The sequence below is a fragment of the Python bivittatus genome, unplaced genomic scaffold (assembly GCF_059951505.1).
Source record: "Python bivittatus isolate LINGU-HERP-01145 unplaced genomic scaffold, Pbiv_v1 ctg000180_np1212, whole genome shotgun sequence".
Lineage (NCBI taxonomy): Eukaryota > Metazoa > Chordata > Lepidosauria > Squamata > Pythonidae > Python > Python bivittatus.
The window spans coordinates 6,031,118-6,052,795 of record NW_028277047.1 but is presented as its reverse complement, the minus strand read 5'-3'; the positions used below and the strand labels follow the sequence as shown (position 1 = coordinate 6,052,795).

Genomic DNA, 21,678 nt, shown 5'->3' with positions numbered 1-21,678 from the left:
TTATCAGGCTGAGATATTTCCATTTATTGCTGCTTTAAAAAAAAAAGAAACGGGTGGGTTGGACCTCTTCCAGACCTGGAAGGAGACGTGGATGCCAAAAGTCTTGTTCAAGAGAATTGGGAAATGCTACATTAATTCCAGGCGGATAAGAACATTATTACACAGAAAAGGATGGGTGGGGAACATCCTTCGGACGCTCGCTTTCGGCTCTTTTGTGCCAAACGGGTTCTTCGTTTCGAAGGGCATCACCTTCGTTTTGGAAAAAGCCTGTCCCAGAAGGCTTATTCCTGGACCTCCAACGTGGTGCCCCAGGGGCACCGGTGGATCGGCCGGTGACGTTCTTGACTTTCTCCCTTTTTTACATATTCGCGTGTACAAAAAGGAAAGCTGGGCTCTCGCAAAGCAAAACAGTCCGACTCCCCCCTATTTGTCATAGGGGCACCCAAACATTACCAAATAAAACACGATTGATCATTGCAAAGGTTGGTTTGGAAGGGGCCTGACCCATACCCAGAGAGCAGGTGGGGCATTCTGGGAAACAGGTACTTGGCAACCATTTCCATCCTTTAAGCCAGTGTTTCTCAACCTTGGCAACTTTAAGATGCTGGCTGGGGAATTCTGGGAGTTGAAGTCCACACCTCTTACAGCATGCTGGCTGGGGAATTCTGGGAGTTGAAGTCCACACCTCTTAAAGCATGCTGGCTGGGGAATTCTAGGAGTTGAAGTCCACACCAGTTAAAGCATGCTGGCTGGGGAATTCTGGGAATTGAAGTCCACACCTCTTAAAGCATGTTGGCTGGGGAATTCTGGGAGTTGAAGTCCACACCTAAGAAGTGGACTTAGAAACATATGACAACTCTGTGATGATCGAGCAATTCAAGGAAACGAAAGGAAAAGATTGCTAAAAGGGTCTTTCAAGTATCCAAAGCGGAACGTAAAAATAAAGATGCAGTTTAAACACATAAGAAAGGTCACACCGTGGAGGTGAAATTCCTGCCATTTTCTGCCTTGTGGGAGATGCAGGATGACAGGTATTGGGAGTGGTACGAAAAGGAATATTCCGTATTACAACATTTTGTAACAGGCTTCGCTTGCATTGTTCTCTTTTCTCGCAAGCAAATTGGGAAATGAAGCTAATTTATGAGAGAATGTTTCGAAATCCTTTCTTGTAAAATAATTCTCTTATCTCTCCACTGGCTTCATCGTTCCTCCCCATGCAGGTTTTCTCCTTCAAAATTTCCCATTCCTGGGTTCTCTGCCTTGATGATATTCAATCTTCAAAAATAATTTTATTATTATTATTATTATTATTATTATTATTATTATTATTATTGGTATTTACACAGAGTTTAGCAGATAGTTCTGACTGGATTCGATACTTTGGACTATTGGAGCTAGGATAGTTAAAGATATTGCTGTAATTTTTGCACTATTCCAAATAATGCAACTTTTGGTCATTGGCGAGTTAAGATTCTGTCCATTCCCACTCCACTACTGTTGTTATTGTTGCTGTTATTATTATTTTATCCTTACTCTTTGCACTACCCTAAAAATCTAAAAAAAGTGATAATCATTTCCAGTTTGGCAAGCAAAAAGAAAATCTCCTGGGGGAATTTATCTGTTTCCCTTTTTAAAAAAATCATCTTTAAACTCTCTCTGTTCTCCAAGTCACCTAGTTTATATATGACCCATTTGTCCTCACAACAATCCTGCGAGGGAGGCCCGTCACCCTGAAAAACAAGGGGATATCTCAGACAAGGGCTTGGGTGAGTTGAATCTCATTTAGTTTGTTTTGCCAAACCTGGATTTTGTGGGGTATGACCCCTGAAACATCCTGCCAAGCTCTTTAATGTAGCTTTAAAATGTTCAGAAATGGTGAGGTTTTCTTTTGAAACAAACTTCCCGGACACATTTATGTAGTTTCCTTGATCCAGAGGTAGATCAGGATGGCTTTCTTCCCAGATGTTTTTCTTCCCTGCCCAAAGCGGGGGAAATTAGGTCTTCCTTGTGGTCTCCCATCCAAGCACAAGACAGGTCCTATCCTGCTTGCCCCTTTTTGAGATTGGCCTGGATGAGGTCACTCAGCTGGGCATCGTAGAGGATCTGGCTTAATTTATCCAGAGGTAAGAGCAGGCCCATTTCCCAGATAAGGGGGGAGGCGGGCCAAGCCGGTGAAGTGCTGATCTTGTCAGTTGCCGGCCCGCCGGCAATATCCGTGCAAGCGTCAGTTAATGATTAAACGGGACTGCCAGGTTGGAGAAGCTTCAGAAGGAGTCAAGCTGAGCCATGGCACACAGTGAGTGGGGATTTGGGGAAGTCGGACTGGGGGGTGGGGGGGTGGGGGGTGGCAGGGGGCAAGAGTTGGCTTATAAATGAGCCTGCTACAAATAAGATAGCCAAGAATTATGGAGCGCCGTTGGGGGGTGGCCAAATATTTCCCCTGCCAAAGGGCTGGAAAAATAAGGGCACAGGATGAATGTCACAGAGGGTGCTGGCCCCCCCATCTGGCTTCTTCCTCTCCCCCTCCGACCACATCAGCCCTCCTCCGTCCATAAATCCAATTTTATTGCCTCCAGCTACCAAGACCTCACCAAATTCAGGGCAGGAAGGATTTGCCCCTGGATTTGGAACTGGGACCGTAGCGCCGCGGGACCGCCCCCAAGTTGCTAGTCCTCAAGATTCTCGATCAGAAGCAGCAGAGATCCGGCGAGCCGAGAGCTGCGGCGGTGGCAGGACAGGACGAAAATGCCCCGTGATTGAATGGGCTTTAACCAGACCTGCAACTAAAGAACAATGAATAAATGACCGGACCCCCCGTCTTGGGAGGATCATTTCAGTCCTTTTAGTTTAGTACTTTTTTTTTATCCCACCTTTGCTATTTTTATGAATAACTCAAGGTGGCAAACATACCTGATACTCCTTCCTCCTCCTATTTTCCCCACCACAACAACCCTGTGAGGTGGGTTGGGCTGAGTGAGAGGGACTGGGCCAAAGTCACCCAGCCGGCTTTCCTGCCGAAGGTCATACTGTCATGCCATAGCAGCTTTGTGAAGAGCAATCATGGGGGTGGGGGGGTGCATGGCTCTCTGGAGATGCCAGTTTGGTACCCCCTTTTCTAAACAGAGGGTTGGCATCACCTGATCCCCCAAAGGGCTTGTTCAGGGGCCCTTCAGTTACTACGGTACATTCATTAAAGTGCATTAAGTAGATGAATTGGTAGGTTATGTTAAGCTGATTTAGCAAGTTTTGTGAATCTTCCTCCTCCTCCTCCTCCAGTGTGATTACAGAACTGAGATAGAACTGAGACCACCTGGATCAAAGAGGGTTGCCCGGCCCCTAAGGTTTGTCCGGCGTTCCTCTTTGCTCCCAGATGCTCTCCGAATTCTTTTTCCTCCCTTTCAAAGACCTCTTATGACCTTCACCCCTTTCTTTATCTCTTGCATATTGCAACCTTTCTCTGCCCATGATCTTCGTCCCTCCGATGCCAGCGTTCTCTGGTGTCCAAAGGTCCCCCTGCCTCTCCAAAAAGTTCCACCCGTCCCTGTTGCGTCCGAGTCCTGGACTTGCCTGCATCCCCCTCCCTCCTCCCTCCTTCTGCAAGATGCCCCGTCTGTTTTCGCCCTGAAGGAACAGAAACTTCACCGGGAGAGGAGGCGTGAGAAAAGGATCTCGCAGCTGACCAAAAGCCAAATAGGAGCTGGCAGCTCTGTGACAGAGCTGCTAAACACAACACACTTTTCGCTGAACTCTAAAATCCCCTGAAATCCAATCAACCGCCAGCTTCCTAGGTTTCAGGAAATTATTACAAATGGGATTATTTAAGAGGGCCTTTGAATGATAAACCCTGCCATCTCTTTATTTGTCGTCGGCATTTTCTGGCTACTTATGAGGTTTTTAGTTTATGGCATTATGCCATTAAGGGTAGTTTTAATATTATTCTGTTATGGTTTCATTTGGATTTTTTGTACTGTGGATATTTTATTGGAATTTGATTATTGTAACCTCCTGAGACCATTGACTGTGGCGAGCAGAGTCCATTTCTTTGACAAACGTGCAACGGAATCTCCCATCTGTTGATTATTTGTGTTTAGAGATGGTCCTCTTTTGTTTTCAACTTCAGCACAATCTCTTAACAAAGATGCTGCCTTGGCCAACTCTGGAATATAGCTAGTCCTCACTTAGCGACCATTCGTTTAGTGACCATTCAAAGTTATGACAGCACTAAAAAAATGTCTTACGATCAGTGCCCAAAGTTACAATGGTTCCAGCATCCCTGCAGCCACGATTACAATCCAGGAGCTTGGCAACCAGCTCACATTTACAATTCCAGCATTCCAGGGTCACATGATCCCCATTTGTGACCTTCCCAGCTGGCTTCTGGCAAGCCAAATCAATGGGGAACTGTGAGATTCACTTAACAACTGCAGCAATTCGTTTAATGACTGGCGCAAAAAAGGTCGCAAAATTGGATGCAGTCACATGATGATTCGATTAACAACTGCATCACTTAGCGACCTAAATTCCGGTCCCAATGTGGTCGTTAAGTGAGGACTACCTGTACAGATTTTTGCCAAATGTTGGAATCGGATTATTTCGAACCAAATCTGAATGCTGGAGTTTAAATCAAGTCCTTTCATTGCCCACTGCTATCTAATTTCATCTCAGAACTGAAATCAGCAGAAGTTGGACAGCCATGTATAATTTAAGAAAAGGATCTCTTCCTTTGCAAACAATCATCCGGAGGAGGCATAACTGTAACTCTTTCATTCTTTCCGACAGCACCAGAAGCCTCCCCCCGCCATCTGATGCACCAATTCTGGGAAGAGCACTCGCGGGACTCCTCGCTGCAGGAAATGATGCTGGACTCAGGAGCGCAGGAACTCACGCTGGAAGACACGCCTGAGATCCTCAGCCTCCTGCCTTTCCTGGAAGGACAAGACGTGTTAGAACTGGGAGCCGGGATAGGGTGAGTGACCAGGAGGTCAAGAAGAGGCAGCATGGAAATTCTTATTATTATGGTTGGTCACACAGTCAGCCAGATGTTTAGACTGGATTTGGCCTTTTTGTCCACCAATCGAGTCCTTCCCAAGGACCTGGGATAGACAGATGTTGTTGGATGGCGTTAAAGGCATTGTCGCAGGACAGAAGCAGTTCCAAGCAAACCTGCCTTTTGCAATGGACCGATGGCGATTTTGTCAATGGCGAAGGTCTTCAAGGGGTGCTCCAGATGTTTAGGGATTGCACCCAAGGGGCTTATTACTATTGGGACTATCTTTGCTTTCTTTTGCCACAGTCGTTCCACTTCCATTTGCAGGTCTTTATATTTTGTGATTTTCTCCAATTCTTCCTCTTCTCTTCCGCTGCCTCCAGGTATTGCAATGTCCATTGCCCAGACTTTTTTCTGTCTTTCTTATCCATAATTGTTAAGTCTGGGTGTCGTGTGGAGGTGCTTGTCTGTCTGAATCCTAAAGTCCCAGAGCACTTCAGCTTCTTCGTTTCCTATGACTTTGTCTGTCTTGTGGTCCCACCAGTTCTTGCTTGCAGGCAAATGGCATTTCTCGCAGAGATTCCAATGCACCATCGTTGTGACTTTGTCGTGCCGTTGTTCGTAGTCAGCCTGGGCGGTCGTCTTGCAGCAACTGACTAGGTCGTCCGCTGTTTCTTCAGCTTCTTCGCAGAGGCGGCATTTGCTCTCTGTTGCTGTCTTCTCAATCCTGGCTTTGTATGCATTTGGTCTTAAGGCTTGGTTTTGTGCAGCCAGAATTAGCCCCTCTGCTCTTTCTTCCACCTTCCTGCTCTTGGCCATTGCCAGGTCTTCTTGTTATCTGCTTTGCCTGCTAGATTTTTTGTGTACTGGCCATGTAATACTTTGCCTTGCCATGTTCTTTTCTATTCTTCATTTGCTCTTTCTTGTAGGCCAGGTTGGTCTCTTCAGTATTCAGTAAGCCTTCATGGTGTACCAGCTTCAGTGCATCTTCTTCACTGTCCTTCAGCTATTCTTCCAATGCCCTTTTTTCTTCTTCAACTGTCCGTTGTCCTTGCAACTTTCCATGCCCACCTTTGCTCCTTGGTAAGTAGAGTCTGTCAACATCGTTGCATGCATGGAGGGCATGATTCATTGTCATTACTTTTCTGGTCTTCGTATCCAGGGCTTCTAGTTCTGCTTGTGCCAGTCCACTATTCCAGCTGTGTGTCTAATGACTGGAATTGCCCAGGTGTTAATTGCCTTGATGGCATTTCCGCCACTGAGTTTGGACTTTAAGATCTTCTTCACTCTCACGATGTATTCACTCCTAACCTTCTTCTTGACTTCAGCGTGCTTGATGTTGTCAGTTTGAAGGGTGCCCAGGTATTTGTAGTGATCTTCTTCATCGAGACTCTTGATCTTATTTCCATAGGGCATCTTGATTCCTTCAGTTTTCACTATTTTTCCCCTGTCGATGGTCAGGGGGGCTCGTTTGTCCAGTCCAAACTCCATTGCAATGTCTTTGTTGTATATTTGGACAGTGTTGAGGAGCGATTCCATTTCAGGTGGTGTATTTTCATACAGCTTCAGATCAACCATGTAAAGGAGGTGGGAGAGCCTAGCAGATGTTTTTGATGTTTGATAGCCATGGCTTGACTTGTTGACAGAGGAATCAATGCAATGACAAACAGTAGTGGTGACAGTGAGTCTCCTTGAAAAATTCCTCTCTCGTTGTTAACCTCTCCCAGTCTGTCACCATTGACCAGCAACTGTGTCTTCCATTGTGCCACTGATCTTTGCCCAAAGCTTTTGATGTTTCTAGTGACTCCTGTTATTTCTAGGCACTTGATTATCCAGTCATGTGGCAGGGAGTCGAATGCCTTCCTGTCATCAATCCAAGCTACATTCAAGCTGGTCTTCCTTCTCTTGCAGTTTTTCACAATCATCTTGTCAGTTAGGAGCTGATCTCTTGTTCCTCTGCTGTTTGGGCGGTTTCCTTTCTGCTCAGGTGGAAAGAGCTTCTTTTCAACAAGGTGCTGTTGGACTGCATCAACCACAACACCAGTTAGCAATTCGAAAGTTGTGGGCAAGCAGGGAATGGGCCTGGAGTTGCCTGGGGCCGCCCTTTTTGCTGGATCTTTCATTATCAGGTAGGTTTTGCCAGATGTTAAGCAATCTTCAATTTCACCTCCCTGCAGTATGTTGTTAAGCTGAGTTGGGTGCAGACCAGCCAGATGTTTCAACCAAAAACCATACAGTTCATCTTCACTTGGTGCTGACCAGTTCTTGATCATCCTTGCCCTTTTCTGCTGTTGTTACAAGTTCTTTCATTTCAGCTTCTTCTTTATTCTCATCCACCTCCTTTTTCTAAGTGGCATTCTTGTTGTATTTTTGGGGTAAATTCGGTCTTACCATATTGTTTATTCTTTGTCTGGTTCTTCTGATGAGACCTGTCCTGTAGGGTTGAACCTCTGGCATAGCTCTCCTCCTTCTCGGAGCACGCAAGCCCCACAACCACGACAAGGTGGTGCCTCACTGGGAATTCTTATTACTATGGTGGGTCGCAGTGTCAGCCAGATGTTTAGACTGGATTTGGCCTTTTTGTCCACCGATCGAGTCCTTCCCAAGGACCTGGGATAGGCAGATGTTGTTTGATGGGGTCAAAGGGATCGTCGCAGGATGGAAGCTGTTCCAAGCAAACCTGCCTTTTGCAATGGACCGATGGTGATTTTATCAATGACGATGGTCTTCCAGGGGTGCTCCAGATGTTTTAGAATTCCACCCAAGACACCTATTATTCGTTATCCCACCTTTTTTATATATAACTCAAGGTGGCGAACATACTTAACACTCCTGCCTCCTGTCCAGTAAGCTTTCCATTCCAAGTTCCAGATCTCATGCTGTGGTCTTTCACATCTGCACATGCTCAGAGGCCACTGAAAAACTACTGGCTCAAATCCAGCTGTTTTATCCTTCTTTCTGTTTCTGCCTGTCCTTTTGCCCATCTCCTCTTTTGACATGTCAGCCTGCCCTGTGCGAGAGAGAGAGAGAACAATTAATCTTTTTTTTTTCGGCCTTTGACCAGTCCAAAGTATAGAACGATACAAAATCGATCACAAAACGGTAACAAAGTCTTTATATAAAATACCTATGTGAATACGATCTATAAACTGATTGCTACAAGTAGGTATGTGAATTGTGCTTACTATAGAATACCCATGAGGTTAATATTAATATTAATATTAATATTAATTATTAATATTAATTAATATTATTATTTATTAATATTATTAATATTAATATTAATTATTAATATTAATATTAATATAATATTAATAGAATACCCATGAGGTTAATACCCATGAGGTTAAATGAAGAACGATGTGTGTATAACCTACAAATCTAAAGTTTACATATTATTTATTAAATGTAAATTATAGTAGAAAATACATATAGAGCTAAACTCTATAAATCAAAGAACTATAAATACATAAGTGTTTTGGTCTAATGCAGTGTTTCTCAACCTTGGCAACTTTAAGATGTGTGGACTTCAACTCCCAGAATTCCCCAGGCAGCATGTTGAAGTCCACACATCTTAAAGTTGCCAAGGTTGAGAAACACTGGTCTAATATCTATAAATCTCTTAACAGATCTTTTTAAACTAACCTAACTCTACCGCTAAAAAAACATCTAACCAGCTTAAATGAATAACCCATCACTTTCTATTTCTCTGTTCCAAAACTGTCTGTAATTCCCTCCTTCTGTTCTTTTCAGCCGATTCACTGGATCGCTGGCAGACGTAGCCCATCACGTTACCGCAGTTGATTTTATGAGTAGCTTCCTGAACCGGAATCAGCAAGAAAACGGTCATCGGAGCAACATAACATTTTCTCAGGCTGACGTTACCAACCTGAAACTGCCAAGCCAGAGGTGCGAACAGACGGCCCATTTATTTGATCCACTCCAAGGCTCGATCGCTTTGCCCAATGCAAGGGCAGTAATTGACCATCTGAAAAGGAAACGAGAGAGACATCCGAACACAAGCCAGTGTCATGCCTCCGTTTCAAAATAAAAAGAAGGAAAAGGGTTTTCAGCAATAGGTTAGGCGAAATGCAAGTAGAACCTAGAGGGCGAGGCACGGGAGTTGACAGGCTGTGCCTTTAAGGGCAAACATCTTAAATCAGATTTTCCCCTTTGCTGAGCTGAATTGAAATTCCGTAAAGAGGAGCGTTCAAGTCAGCCAAACCCAAACTGAGAAGGTCTCCAAGGTGAGGAATGGAGAGAAATCGAACCTTACACAAAAACGGGACCCCACGAATCAAAATCAATACGTCCGCACTAAGGGGGATGTCACTCTTCCCCTGGGCTTGCCCGCTGCACCGAATCATAAACTCACCAAGCAGACTTGGGTTTTTAAAGAAAAAGCAAAATCTCCAAAATGCAAGACCCCCATTTTTTCCTGGCAAACTAGGGAATGCAGACCTGCCCCCCAATTCCAGAAGCCCCTCGAAACACCAAGCTTTATTCACATTCCAGATGCTGATGTTTGCTGGGGTCAAACGATGGAAAGTAAAATGCAAGCTTGGCATTCCAGCGGGAATCTCGGTTCTTCTGACGGCTTCGTTTTCCTCCGAATTGTAGCTTCGACCTCATCTTCTCCAACTGGCTGTTCATGTACCTCTCGGATGCCGAGCTGAGCGCTTTGGCCCAGCAGATGCTTTTCTGGCTACGACCGCAGGGGCGCATTTTCTTCCGGGAATCCTGTTTCTACCAGTCAGGTGAGTCCTCCTGAGAAACCAGATCCGAAGCAAATTTGGGAACCGAGGCCTTGAAGGGTCAGGATTGTAGCCAGAGTAGTGTTTCCCAGTCTTGGGCACTTCCAGCTGTGTGGACTTCAACTCCCAGAATTCTCAGCGGCGGCCTGCTGCCTGTGGAATTCTGGGAGTTGACGTGCCCAAGATTGGGAAACATGGATGCAGCAAGGTCGGCTGCATTAGACATGCTTAAATGCACTTCGTTTGGTTCCTGAACCAGCCAGAAAGTTGAACCATAAACTAACCAGAGTTGGTTTTCTGAGATGATGGTGATGGTTACAGGAATAATATAAAAATCAGTTCAGTCTTAATCGCAGTGGTTAAACCTGGCTGCCAATCCAGCTTTCGGAGTCTGCTCCCCCCTGCAAAGCCCCAGCAGCAGAACGAACCAAAGTCAGTACTAACCATGATTCAAAGCTTACACGAATGCAACGACCAGCTTTCTAAATGGCCTTGGTCAAGGGGCGGATGGAGCTGAGTTATTGTGTTTTCCCCACGGGCCGGCTCCTGCAAGAGAATAGGGACAGCTTTCCAGAGGCTGCAGAACTACAAGTCCCAGGAGCCCCGGCCAGCAGGGGGAGATGCTGGCTGAGATCTGAGGTTTTTTTAGACAAGTATTGGCCTACCTTCACCTTGTGGGGAAATTACTAGGGGAATTGCATTTGCGCCCAGCACAAGCCCCATATCCAAATCAGAGCAAAAATTCAGTCCAGCCGGCCCAAAATATCGCTTGCTGTTTATTTATGAAACATCAGTCAGCTTCAGAAACAGCTGACAAAACTGAGATAAGAGATAAAAGACGGGCCACAGCAAGCAGAAAAAGGCATGAACAACAGGCAGGAATTAGCATTATCCCTCTATCTGTATCTCAGAAGGACACCGAATTTTCGAGAGCCGCTGGAAACAATACTGTGGTTAATTCACCTGGACAGACCCAACGGGCAAGGCCTGCTTTAACCCTTTCATGTACAGTAGCAGAATAGAGATGGAAAGGAGGACACCAGGTGATCCTGCCTCCATTCTGCACGACGAAAGAAACGATTTGGTGGATGGGGGTGTGGTATTTAGCCCTCCCAACCTGCTTCAACTTGGATCCAGCCCAGTCATGGGATTAACTCCTCTGAATGGGGTCTACTGTTGAATCCAAACAAGAGGGAGGCCTCGTGTCGGGTTCCTTCTCTGTGAGATGGAGGGGACTACACTGGGGGGAGGTCAAGAAAGTCAAGATAGCAGTCCTCGCAGACACTCCTGGGGGGAGATTAGCAGGAAGGAACCTAGAAATAGGCCTTCATGGGGGGACCAGTCCCACCGAAAGAGAGTCCCCTTTGAAACCCAGATGGCCTTCATACGAGTAGGTTTTGGACAAGCAGGTCAAACTGTGCTCTTCCAGAGAACATTTGGAATATAGCAGCTAATGAGCCCACTACTTTTCTTAACCCTGCTTTATCTGGGTGCTAATTGAATTGAATTTAAATTGAATTTAATATGGAATTGAATTTAAAATGGAATTTAAAATGGAATTGAATTTAAAATGGAACTGAATTTTTGGCTAGTTTGAAAGTCATTTTAATTTTAAAAGGACGCTAATTTCATTTTTCTTCTTCATAGAGGGGTCTTGATGGTCTTGTTATGGTCAGTGACATTATCCTTTGTTAGCTGCTCAGAGTATTGTTCAAATGGATGGGAAATCTGTCCCCCACATGGCTAGAAGTGGGTTGCAGAAGAAACCCATCATCATCTCGGTTTGCATGATAGGTAGAATGACCCATAAGGAACCAAAAATGTTGGATTTCAAGAACATGGCTAAACCACACACACACACAAACCAGGAATAACTCTATTCAAGGTTAGTAAGTTGTGTGAATCCAGCTACAGTGGAACCTCGGTTTACGAACTTAATTCGTTCCGTGACTCTGGTCGCGACCCGAAGCCAATTTTCCCCTAAGGTTCAATGTAAATACGGTTAATCCGTTCTGACCCCTCCGAATTTGGTCACCAACCGATTTTGGTCGCGACCCGAAGCAAATTTCCCCATAAGGTTCAGTGTAAATACGGGTAATCCGTCCTGAAACATATGTATTTTATTTTTAAACCAGAAAAACACGAAACAAAGTCCTGTACAGTACAGCACAGTATGAAGAGGGAGAATGGGGTGGGGAGGCAGTCATTGTTTGGAGGGAGAGTCCCCTTCAGGGGTTTCCTCTCTTCTTTGCCTCTTAGCTGCAGGCTCAGTTCGGGGGAAAAACCTGTCTAAAGTCAGTTGTTTTTTCCTGCGCTGCATAATCCTCCGGAAATGGGAGACCACGTTGTCATTCATCATGTTCAACACTCTGTTTGTCACAGTTCTGTTGGGGTGGTGCTTCTCAAAGAAATCCTGGCACTCTTTCCATTTCTCCATGATGGATCTTAGCACATCACTGCTCACCTCCTCCCCGTCCTCCTCTTCCTCAGTGGAATGCTCCTCGCCACGCGCTTTCTGATGCTCACTCTGGAGCTCAGCAAGTTCTTCCGTGGTCAGCTCCTCCTTACGGTCCTCAACAAGCTCCTCTGGGTCTGCATCGTCGCCAACCAGACCGTAGGCTTCTGCAGCAGCCTTCTCAGAACTGGAAGCCTCACCAGGTCTTGCCAGGCTGTGGATGCCACTTCTCTTGCGGAATTTCTCAAACCAGCCCCTGCTGGCTTTAAATGCCGCCCTTGCTGCGCTGGTAGAGGGGTTTGTCCGCAGTAAATCACTGTGCAGTGTCCTGGCTTTGTCACAGATCATAGCCTCACTCACGCTATCACCTGCCAGCTGTTTCTCGTGCAGCCACACTAACAGCAGCTTTTCCACCTCTTCCAGCACTTGTGTCCTCTGCCTCGTTAAGATCGTCACTCCTTTTGCCACATCAGCTCCTCTGATGGCCTTTTTATTCTTCAGAATAGTTGAGATGGTCGACTTCGCCATCTTGTACTCCGAGGCCAGATCAGTCACACGAATGCCACGATCGTGCTTTTCTATAATGTCCTTCTTCAGCTCGATCGTCACTTTTCTCTTCAGAGCCTTACTCCCGCCAAGCCTGCTCTGCACTTTCTTTGGAGCCATGCTAACACGCACACCAAAAACCTTCGCAAAACACACCACAAGCCTCACCGAACGTCTCCTTGCTACCGCGACCTCGCCCACAGGAAGCCGCGACCGCGTGGCAGCAGGGCAAACGGCCGCCGATCCGGTTCGTAACCCGAGGCGGCGTTCGCAAACCGAAGCAAACTTTTGCGGCCGGAGCTGGTCGTCACCCGAAAAGTTCGTGAACTGAAGCGTTCCACTGGATTAACTGATCTGGTGAACCTATTATGCCCTTTAGAATAATGTTTAAAAATTCCCCTTAAAAGGGGCATAGCTTCATTGAGAGACCTGCAATGGCGGAACGCAGCCACCAGGGGGAGGCATTGTGGCCAACTTTTAGAACAGCCAAGCTATTATTTCCCTTAAAAAATGCAGGGGTCAACCTGAGCCAACTTTTCTGCCTTCGCTAGCGGGAAGTTAGTTTGGTGGGGTGTTTAATTAAAAATTAAATTAAATTAAATTAAATTAAATTTCCCGATGTTTTTGCCTTTTTTTTTGGAGGCTGATTTTTTCTTATTTATTTTTGCATTCACACCCTTCCATTCTCTTTGTGACAACAATCAAAAGGGGCTCACATTCTAATGTCCCTAAGGAGTGTACATAAACGTAATAAATCAGGACAATTAAAAAACAGGAGTGAGGAGCCATAGCTAAAAGTTGACTGCCAAGGTTTTTCTCACGGGTGCAATGCTGACCGTCAGCCGCCAGAGGGCAGCGGTTTGCAGCCCTTGAAAGCCGCGCTACCACCTCCCTTAGCAGGCGCAATGACCAAACAGAGCCAGCAGAGGGCGGGCTTCGTGCTCTCCTTGGACAAAGCTGTTCTGTTTTAGAATGGAGTCCTTTCCAAGAATACTGTAATGGCCAATCGCGGCCACCAGAGGGCAGCATATCTGCCGTCCTTTGACATGCACAGGCTTTTGGGGACGCGTGCAATAGCCAACCGCAGCCACCAGAGGGCAAACTCCCTAAACTTCATTTTATTTTATTTTATTTTATTTTATTTTACTTTATTTTATTTTATTTTACTTTATTTTATTTTATTTCTGCCCCTCTCAATCCAAGGGAGCCCGGGATATCGAAGGGATAGTGGCAAGCGTAACAACCATACTTTTGTCCGCATTCACACAACGTGCTAAACTCTAGAGGCAGGTTCGCAGACGAATCACTGTGTTTACTTCACATTGCACAGGACAGGCAAACAACCCAATTTAATGGCTTGATATGGCAGCCTGATTTTCGCACCTTGCAAAGATTCCCCCAAAGCACTGGTAGTTGGTCCCATTCAGAACATCCATTGATCCAGGAGGCAATCTTAGAAAAACCCAAAATATTGGTCCTCTCAGCTTAATGTGTCTCTAGTCCAGGGTTTCTCAACCTTATGAACTTTAAGATGTGTGGACTTCAACTCCCAGAATTCCCCAGCCAGCATGGCTGGCTGGGGAATTCTGGGAGTTGAAGTCCACACATCTTAAAGTGGCTGATCCTGATGTTTGGCAGGTCTCCAAGTTTTGAGCCTGGGGCCTTTTAAAGAAGTTGCAAGGAGCTGACCTGCAATGGGTTTTATACAAAGCTCGTGCGCCTTCCCTTAGCAATTCCGTCTGCCTCAAAAGATTCTAGTCCTCATGGGTTTAGCGAAAGGCTTGATCCCAAGAGGAACAAATAAAGGCCAGTTTTCCAGGTTTTTCGACAGCGCTCCACCCTTGGATATCCAACAAAGCCTGAGATTAAAATTGGGATGCTCTGCTTGCAAGCAAAGATGGAAATCCTGGTTTATTGTCCCTCCCTACTGAATTTATCCAAGGCTCCACTTTGAATTCACCACGAGGTGGCATGCCCAGTTCTTTCCCCACCAACATGTCGGCTTCCCCCATTTCAACCTTTCTTTTAGGAAACAGCCCAAGACGTTTTAACCCTTCGTTGTACCGAAAGCCTGCCGAATACAATCATCTCCTCACTTCAGCCCGAGCGACGATTGGAAGCGAGTCCTATGGCTTTGAGATCGTCCTGTCCCGATCAGTGCAGACTTACATAAAGGTAACAGCCGCTTCCCTTTCCAATTCCTCTTTCGACGCTCTGAGATGGGAAGGGCGCCTCTGAGCACCAGCAGAGTGTCTTCTCCTCCTCTGGTTCTTGCATACAAGAAAAATTAGTTCAGCTTTCCCAGGTGGACAGATATCTATCTATCTATCTATCTATCTATCTATCTATCTATCTATCTATCTATCTATCTATCTATCTATCCATGTATCATCTATCTATCCAGTTTATACACCACCCCACTCCGTGACTCTCGGTAGCTTATAATTAAAAATTACAAAACAACCTGGCTTTTTTTTTAACTGACCACCAAGTTTTTGCCAAGGTGGTCTCGGTTTGCAAAGACATGGGGGACTAGAAACTTGACCTTAAAGTACAAACAGAATGTGATTCTCATATTCTCAGTCCTAACTTTCTTTCTTTCTTTCTTTCTTTCTTTCTTTCTTTCTTTCTTTCTTTCTTTCTTTCTTTCTTTCTTTCTTTCTTTCTTTCTTTCTTTCTTTCTTTCTTCTTTCTTCTTTCTTTCCCCCTCCCTCCCTCCCTCCCTCCCTCCCTCCCTCCCTCCCTCCCTCCCTCCTTCCTTCCTTCCTTCCTTCCTTCCTTCCTTCCTTCCTTCCTTCCTTCCTTCCTTCCTTCCTTGCCCTCCCCTCCAGAGAAAGCAAAACCAGAATCAGATTTGCTGGCTTCTCCAAAAAGTCCCCCGGGAGCAAAAAAACACGCTTGGATATGACACGTTCCAGAAATTTCTAGACAACGAACAATACGCCACACGGAGCATCCAGCGCTACGAATGGATCTTCGGACCTGCGTTTGTCAGTGTAGGCGGCTTGGATACCACCAAGGTGATGCGAATTTGGGCAGACTCTGAACCTAGGGCTTATTTTTGTCCTGGTTGTTGTGACCGATCCTGTTGCTTTGAGCAATAGAGAGCCAGGAGGGGGGCAGTGGGGAAGGTGCTGGTCTAGCGCAGGGAGGCCCGAGTTCAAGTCCCCCCTCGGCCACTGAAACTCCCTGGGGGACTTTGGACCGGTCCCTCCCTCTCAGCCCAGCCTACTCGTCAGGGATGTTGTTATGGGGAAAACCAGGAGTACTATGTACGCCGCCCAAGGCTCCTGAAAAAAAGGTGAAGTTTAAATCTAATAAAATAATAACAATATTCCACATTAGCTAAATCTAGTTAATTCCATCTCCACTAGATAGAGCAGTGTCTAAGACAGTATTTCTCAACCTTAGCAACTTTAAGATGGGTGGACTTCAACTCCCAGAAGTCCCCAGCCAGCATTCCTGGCTGGGGAATTCTGGGAGTTGAAGTCCACCCACCTTAAAGTTGCCAAAGTTGAAAAAACTGGTCTAAATGAATCCAGTTGGCTTGTTTGTATAACATGCTAAGCTATCAAAACACCAACCATGATTAACCCTATGCAAAATTAACCCTTGGCATGAACCCAGCTGCCAGGTTTTTGACTGACCTAGTTCAATAGGCTGTGCAATGGCAACCTCTCTAGACCGGCCTTCCCTAATCTGCACCCCCAGATGAGTCAGGTTTACAATCCCTAGTTTCCTGCCAGTGTGGCCAAAAGCAAGGAATGCTGGGAATTGTAGTTCCAATAACCTGCGGGGTGCCAGATCAGGGACAGATGAGTTACAGGGAGTCTCTGGGTTAAGAATGCCCGACTTAAGGACGACCTATAGTTAAGAACGGAGGTATTGTAGCAAAATGTGAGTTAAATTCACAATGGTTCAAGTTGATTACACAATACTACTTATACAGTATTATACAATAATACTGTTTCAACTTATGTACAAATTCGACTTATGGACAGACTTTGGGAACGGAACTCGTTCTTAAACTGAGGACTACCTGGAGGACAAAATGTTCTCCTTGACAGGCGGATCGGAAGCCCAACTAACATCCCTGATCTTTCCCTAGGAGCTGGTTCGCCTGCTGGATTTGAAACCAGGTCAACGTGTGCTGGACGTGGGCTGTGGACTTGGGGGTAGTGATTTCTACCTGGCGAAGGTACCTTTGACATCATCATATTATGATTCTTATAGTGACCTCAGCGAGGTCAGTTCTCTGCCCCAAGGAGCTTACAGTCTGAAGTTCAACTGGTTTTGAGCTTAAGTTGAGGTTGACTTCTCTACCAGAGGGGGGTCTTTAAATCTGCCTTTTCATCGGTCCTCTCCCAATGATTAGTCAACCTCAGTGTTTCTGCGTGTGGTTCCTAGAAATGGGTCCATTGCTTGCCTCTGCTATAGATGACCCCATCATTTGCCAGATGGATCCATGATGATCAGTACAGATGGACTTTCATTTACCATCCAATGTCCTTCACCACAGTTGGCTCCATCTCTTACCATCCCGTGTCCCTCACTTACCACAGATAGAGTTGGCACCACTGCTTGCCAACCAGGGTCTTCACTTGCCCTCACTTACCATAAATAGAGTTGGCACCATCGCTTGCCAACCAGGGTCTTCACTTGCCCTCACTTCTTGCACGCCAGTTGCTTGCCATCAATGAACATCTGAACCTGTCTCCATGCAGGGCTTCGTGGAAATAACCCACTGTTCCTGTGACTCTGGTTTTCCATAGTGGGGATGGGAAAGCACTCTGCAGATGCTCTGGGGCACTCTTTAAATGGAATGGAAACAAGCCTCCCTCGAATAGCACCTGGGCGCTGCAGAACCGAACTGGTCCAGCAGGACTGACCTGCTCTGAGTGAGTCTCCTATGTGTTTTTCCCTCTGCAGGAATTTGGCGTGGAAGTGTTAGGCCTGGATCTTTCATCCAACATGGTGGAGCTGGCCTTGGAACGGGCCCAGAAGGAACCCAGTTCGTTGGTAATGACAAGACAAGGAATTGATATCGAATACAAGCGGGATACTGCGCCAGTTAGGGAAGGATGGGAGGCTGGGCAGGGGGGGACATCAAGCAATCCGATGGTGTACTTTAGAACATGCACACATTAAGATCATAATGCGCCATGCGCCATCTTGCCAATTTGGACCCCTAACTTGTGAATTCCTCCCTTTTTCAGCCAAATCGTATCCCTGGGCATTAGACGCTATGTATTTTTTTTAATACATATAGCATCACTGCACGGTCAGAATTGGGTTTCTCCCTAAGAATTCCCACCGCATTCTGGTTTGGGTCCAGTTTATTAATAAGGAAACAAACCATGGTTAGGCTGTGTCGGTTCAGGCCACCACTGCACTCATAACCCCAAACTTTACTAAACAAGAGAAGCACATTTGAATATAACGATTGTAATGTTTATAATCCGATAGCAGGCAGAAAATATTTGTTCATGGGGAAGAATTTTGCTGGTTTCCTTTCGTTGTTTCATGATGCTTAAACCCGAAAGGCTATCTCTTTCCATGCTGGTTGTCCTGGGCGCGTGCATCTTCCAACGAGGCACGGTCTTCTTTTGGGGAGGGGGGGCCTGGCTATTCTTCCCTAAATGGTTCCACATTTTCTTCAGCTTCGTGGGGAACAATCCTTGGTTCTTCATCCTTGAGCCCCGTTTTCTTCTCTGATCGTTCCCATCTCCAGGTCCAATTTGAAATCAGTGACGTGACCCGGAGAACGTTCCCAGAAGCCTCCTTTGGTATTGTTTACAGTCGAGATACTGTCTTGCACATAGAAGATAAAGTTAGTCTTTTTCGGCGGCTCCTGGTGAGTGCTCCGTCCTGCCCCTGCAGATAAATAGAGGAAGGCCCCCGTGTAGAAACAGGAAAGACAGAGACCCTAAGACAATCTTTTTCAGCAAGGCATCTTTCAGGTCTGTTGGACTACAACTCCCATCATGCCCAGCCATCCTGCACGGGGGGGTGATGGAAGCTGCTATCCAACAGAGCTGGAATGGGGATATGACATTAGAGGGGTTTACAGGTAGTCCTCGCTTAGCGACCACAGTAGGGATCAGAAAATTCGTTGTTAAGCGGGGCGGTTGTTAGGCGACTTGCGCCCAATTTTACGACCGTTTTGCAGAGCTCATTAAGCGAATGATGCGGTTGCCAAGCAAATCATGCAGTTCCCAATTGATTTTGCTTGCCAGCAGCTGGCTGGGAAGGTCGCAAATGGGGATCACGTGACCCCAGGATGCTGCAACATGGTAAGTATGAGCTGGTTGCCAAGTGCCCGGATCACAATCATGTGACCATGGAGATGCTGTGACGGTTGTAAGTGCAAGGACCAGTTGTAAGTCCCTTTGTTCAGCTCCGTTGTAACTTTGAACAGTCACCAAATGAATGGTTGTTAAGTGAGGACTACCTGTACTTTAAAAAGTAGAACAATGTGATCCATTTTTCCCCAGACATTTCAGATTTGATTGTTTGGGGCACCCGTAAAAAATAATCCTGTTTCCTGTGGACCCTAAAAACAACCCCTTTTGATTTCCATGGGCTCCAGTAGAGCGTTGTTTTCTCTGGGCAGGGAGCAAAAGTGTTCAAAATGCAATGTCCTGTCCCCCATTACTCCAGGGTAAAAGACTGTGCATGTCTTACAGCAGTGTTTCTCCACTTTAGGAACTCTGAGATGTGTGGACTTCAACTGGGGGATTCTGGGAGTTGAAGTCCACACATCTTAGAGCTCCTAAGGTGGAGAAACACTGTCTGAGAGCCTACTCTCAGTCTTACACGGCCATCTCTGACTTCTTCCCAGTCGTGGCTAAAACCCGGCGGGCAGCTTCTCATCTCCGATTATTGCTGCGGGCAACGTCCGTGGTCCAAAGCTTTCACCCAATACGTCAAGCAGAGGAGGTACAGCCTGCTCACCCCTGAAGACTACGGCCAGGTAGAGTATGTGAGGTGGGACACATTCACATAGCCCCATCACTTTCCACCACCCCAAATGGGTCCACCGCTTGCCACCCAATGGCTCCCTCGCTTGCTATTATTCCACAGGTATTGCAAGAGGCTGGATTTGTGCAGGTCAAAGTTTTGGACTCAACCGAGCGGATGTTGTCTGCTTTGACCCAAGAGCTTCAAAGATTGGAGACAAGCCGGGAGAAATTTGTTCAGGTGGGGTAGCCATTTCGCGCGAGGGCACAGATACCTGCGCTGCACACCTTGACAGCCATAGGGAGCATACGGCCAGGGGTAGCAGCAGAAGTACAACTCGTAAAGCTTTCTTGGTTTAAGGGGCCCCCACTTCTCTGATGGCTTCTCTTCCACTGGGCTGGGCCAGAATGGAGCAGACATTGAACTGCAGATGCAAAATCTCAAGATCCTTGACATTGGATCATTTTCTTCCACCTCACCCCAGGGACCATTCTTAATGCCTTCTCTCCTTTTCCTCCTTCATCCTCAGGAATTCTCAGAGGATGAGTTTAAGTCCATGGTCTCTGGGTGGCAGGAGAAACTGCAACGCTGCGCGGATGGGGACCAGCGCTGGGGGGTCTTCCTCGCCCAGAAGCCACAGTAGAGCAAGGCAGGAACCCACATCATCCTTTGGTGATCTCCAAAACCTTTCTGAACCTCCAGCTTTTAGCAGCAACTCCAAATGTGAACGTCCTGGCTTGGCTTCCTGGCTGCTCCCCATGGATTTGCAAGTCCCACCGGCTTCCTTTGGGAACACAGGGTTAGAGAAGACGTCTCTTTCCACTCAACCACGCTCCTGGCCCTTTTAGCAGATGGCCGGGGGCTGAGTCATCCCAGGGTGGTTGGCAAGCGGGAGTTTGTTGCTCTGCGTCTCCCTCCTTTCCACCCATCTGTTTTTCCTTTAGTTGCATTGCTTCCTTCCAAAATCCGTCTCCAAAATTAGTAGAGTGCAAGGAATGTCACACCCCTGCCATCTCAGCCTGGGTCTCGGCAGACAAAGAATTCTGCAGAACTCCGAAGATTACACAGTTGCCCTTCGTCCTGTCCAACTGTCCTAATAAAAGTACAGCTGTCATATGGATTTTAGATGTTTTTTCCCCCTTCGGATTCATAGAGTGGCATTTGCTCCTGCAACTGATTTGCTGCTAGTCCTGTTTTTCTCAACATGAATGTTCGGATCCAATGGGTTTTAGGTCTTTAAAAGCATTTTCCTGTATTTTGCCCTCAACCACCCATCCCATCAGGGCATTCTAGGAAAAGAAGCTAGCAGTGACTGGTGGAGGCAAATTCCTGTCGGGGACTTCCAAAAATGAGAGAGACAGAGAGGATTTGGAATCCAAACACCGGATCTTTTCCTGTGCAATGTTTATCATTGTTTAGAACTGGGGAAGGATTTTAATAAAATTAACTTGGTCTCCTCTTCCAAAATGCTTTGCATTATTTTTTTCCTTGCAAATACAACATTTCCGAGATGAGCTGAGAAAGACGAAACAGCCATCATCTTCCACATGTACAAAAACAGGAACCTTCACTGTGCAAGAAGAGATTCCCAGCCCATAATCTCTTCCTCCTCCCTCTTAGCACTCTCATGTTACCTCTCTCACTCCCATTGGCACCCAAAATGGTTTATTTTATTTTATTTTATTTTATTTTATTTTATTTTATTTTATTTTATTTTATTTTATTTTATTTTATTTTATTTTATTTTATTTTATTATTTCACTTGTTCGTTTAAAAAACATAAACCGCCCCATCGCCAAAGCTCTCTGGGCCATTGACAATAAAACCCTACCAAGCACAATGGGAAGAAAAACATCCCCCAGAAAATCAAATTCGATTCAGCATCATGCAAACTCAGCAGCAGAGCAGAGCAGTCATTCAAAATCTCAAACAAAATGAATTAAAAGCCGATTAAAACGCCTGGGGTAATCAAAAAG

The 21,678-nt window shown here is 46.0% G+C and overlaps 1 protein-coding gene and 1 pseudogene across 2 annotated transcripts; one reads left to right on the top strand and one right to left on the bottom strand.

Moving 5' to 3' along the window:
- Nucleotides 1–2,240: 2,240 nt before the first annotated feature.
- On the top strand, nt 2,241–21,169 carry LOC103062247 (uncharacterized). Of its 2 annotated transcripts, none has more exons than XM_007440569.4 (12): nt 2,241–2,296; nt 4,780–4,966; nt 8,741–8,896; nt 9,608–9,744; nt 14,772–14,917; nt 15,574–15,762; nt 16,851–16,940; nt 17,672–17,761; nt 18,474–18,596; nt 19,584–19,715; nt 19,826–19,942; nt 20,232–21,169. In XM_007440569.4, exons 1-12 carry the CDS (start codon nt 2,287–2,289, stop codon nt 20,343–20,345), a joined length of 1,491 nt encoding a protein of 496 aa, XP_007440631.2. In that variant the 5' UTR covers nt 2,241–2,286; the 3' UTR covers nt 20,346–21,169. The 2 variants fall into 2 exon arrangements, with proteins under 2 accessions (XP_007440631.2, XP_015745797.1); XM_015890311.3 differs by having other exon boundaries at nt 19,584–19,729.
- On the bottom strand, nt 5,006–6,082 carry LOC148216374 (uncharacterized; annotated as a pseudogene).
- Nucleotides 21,170–21,678: the final 509 nt, after the last annotated feature.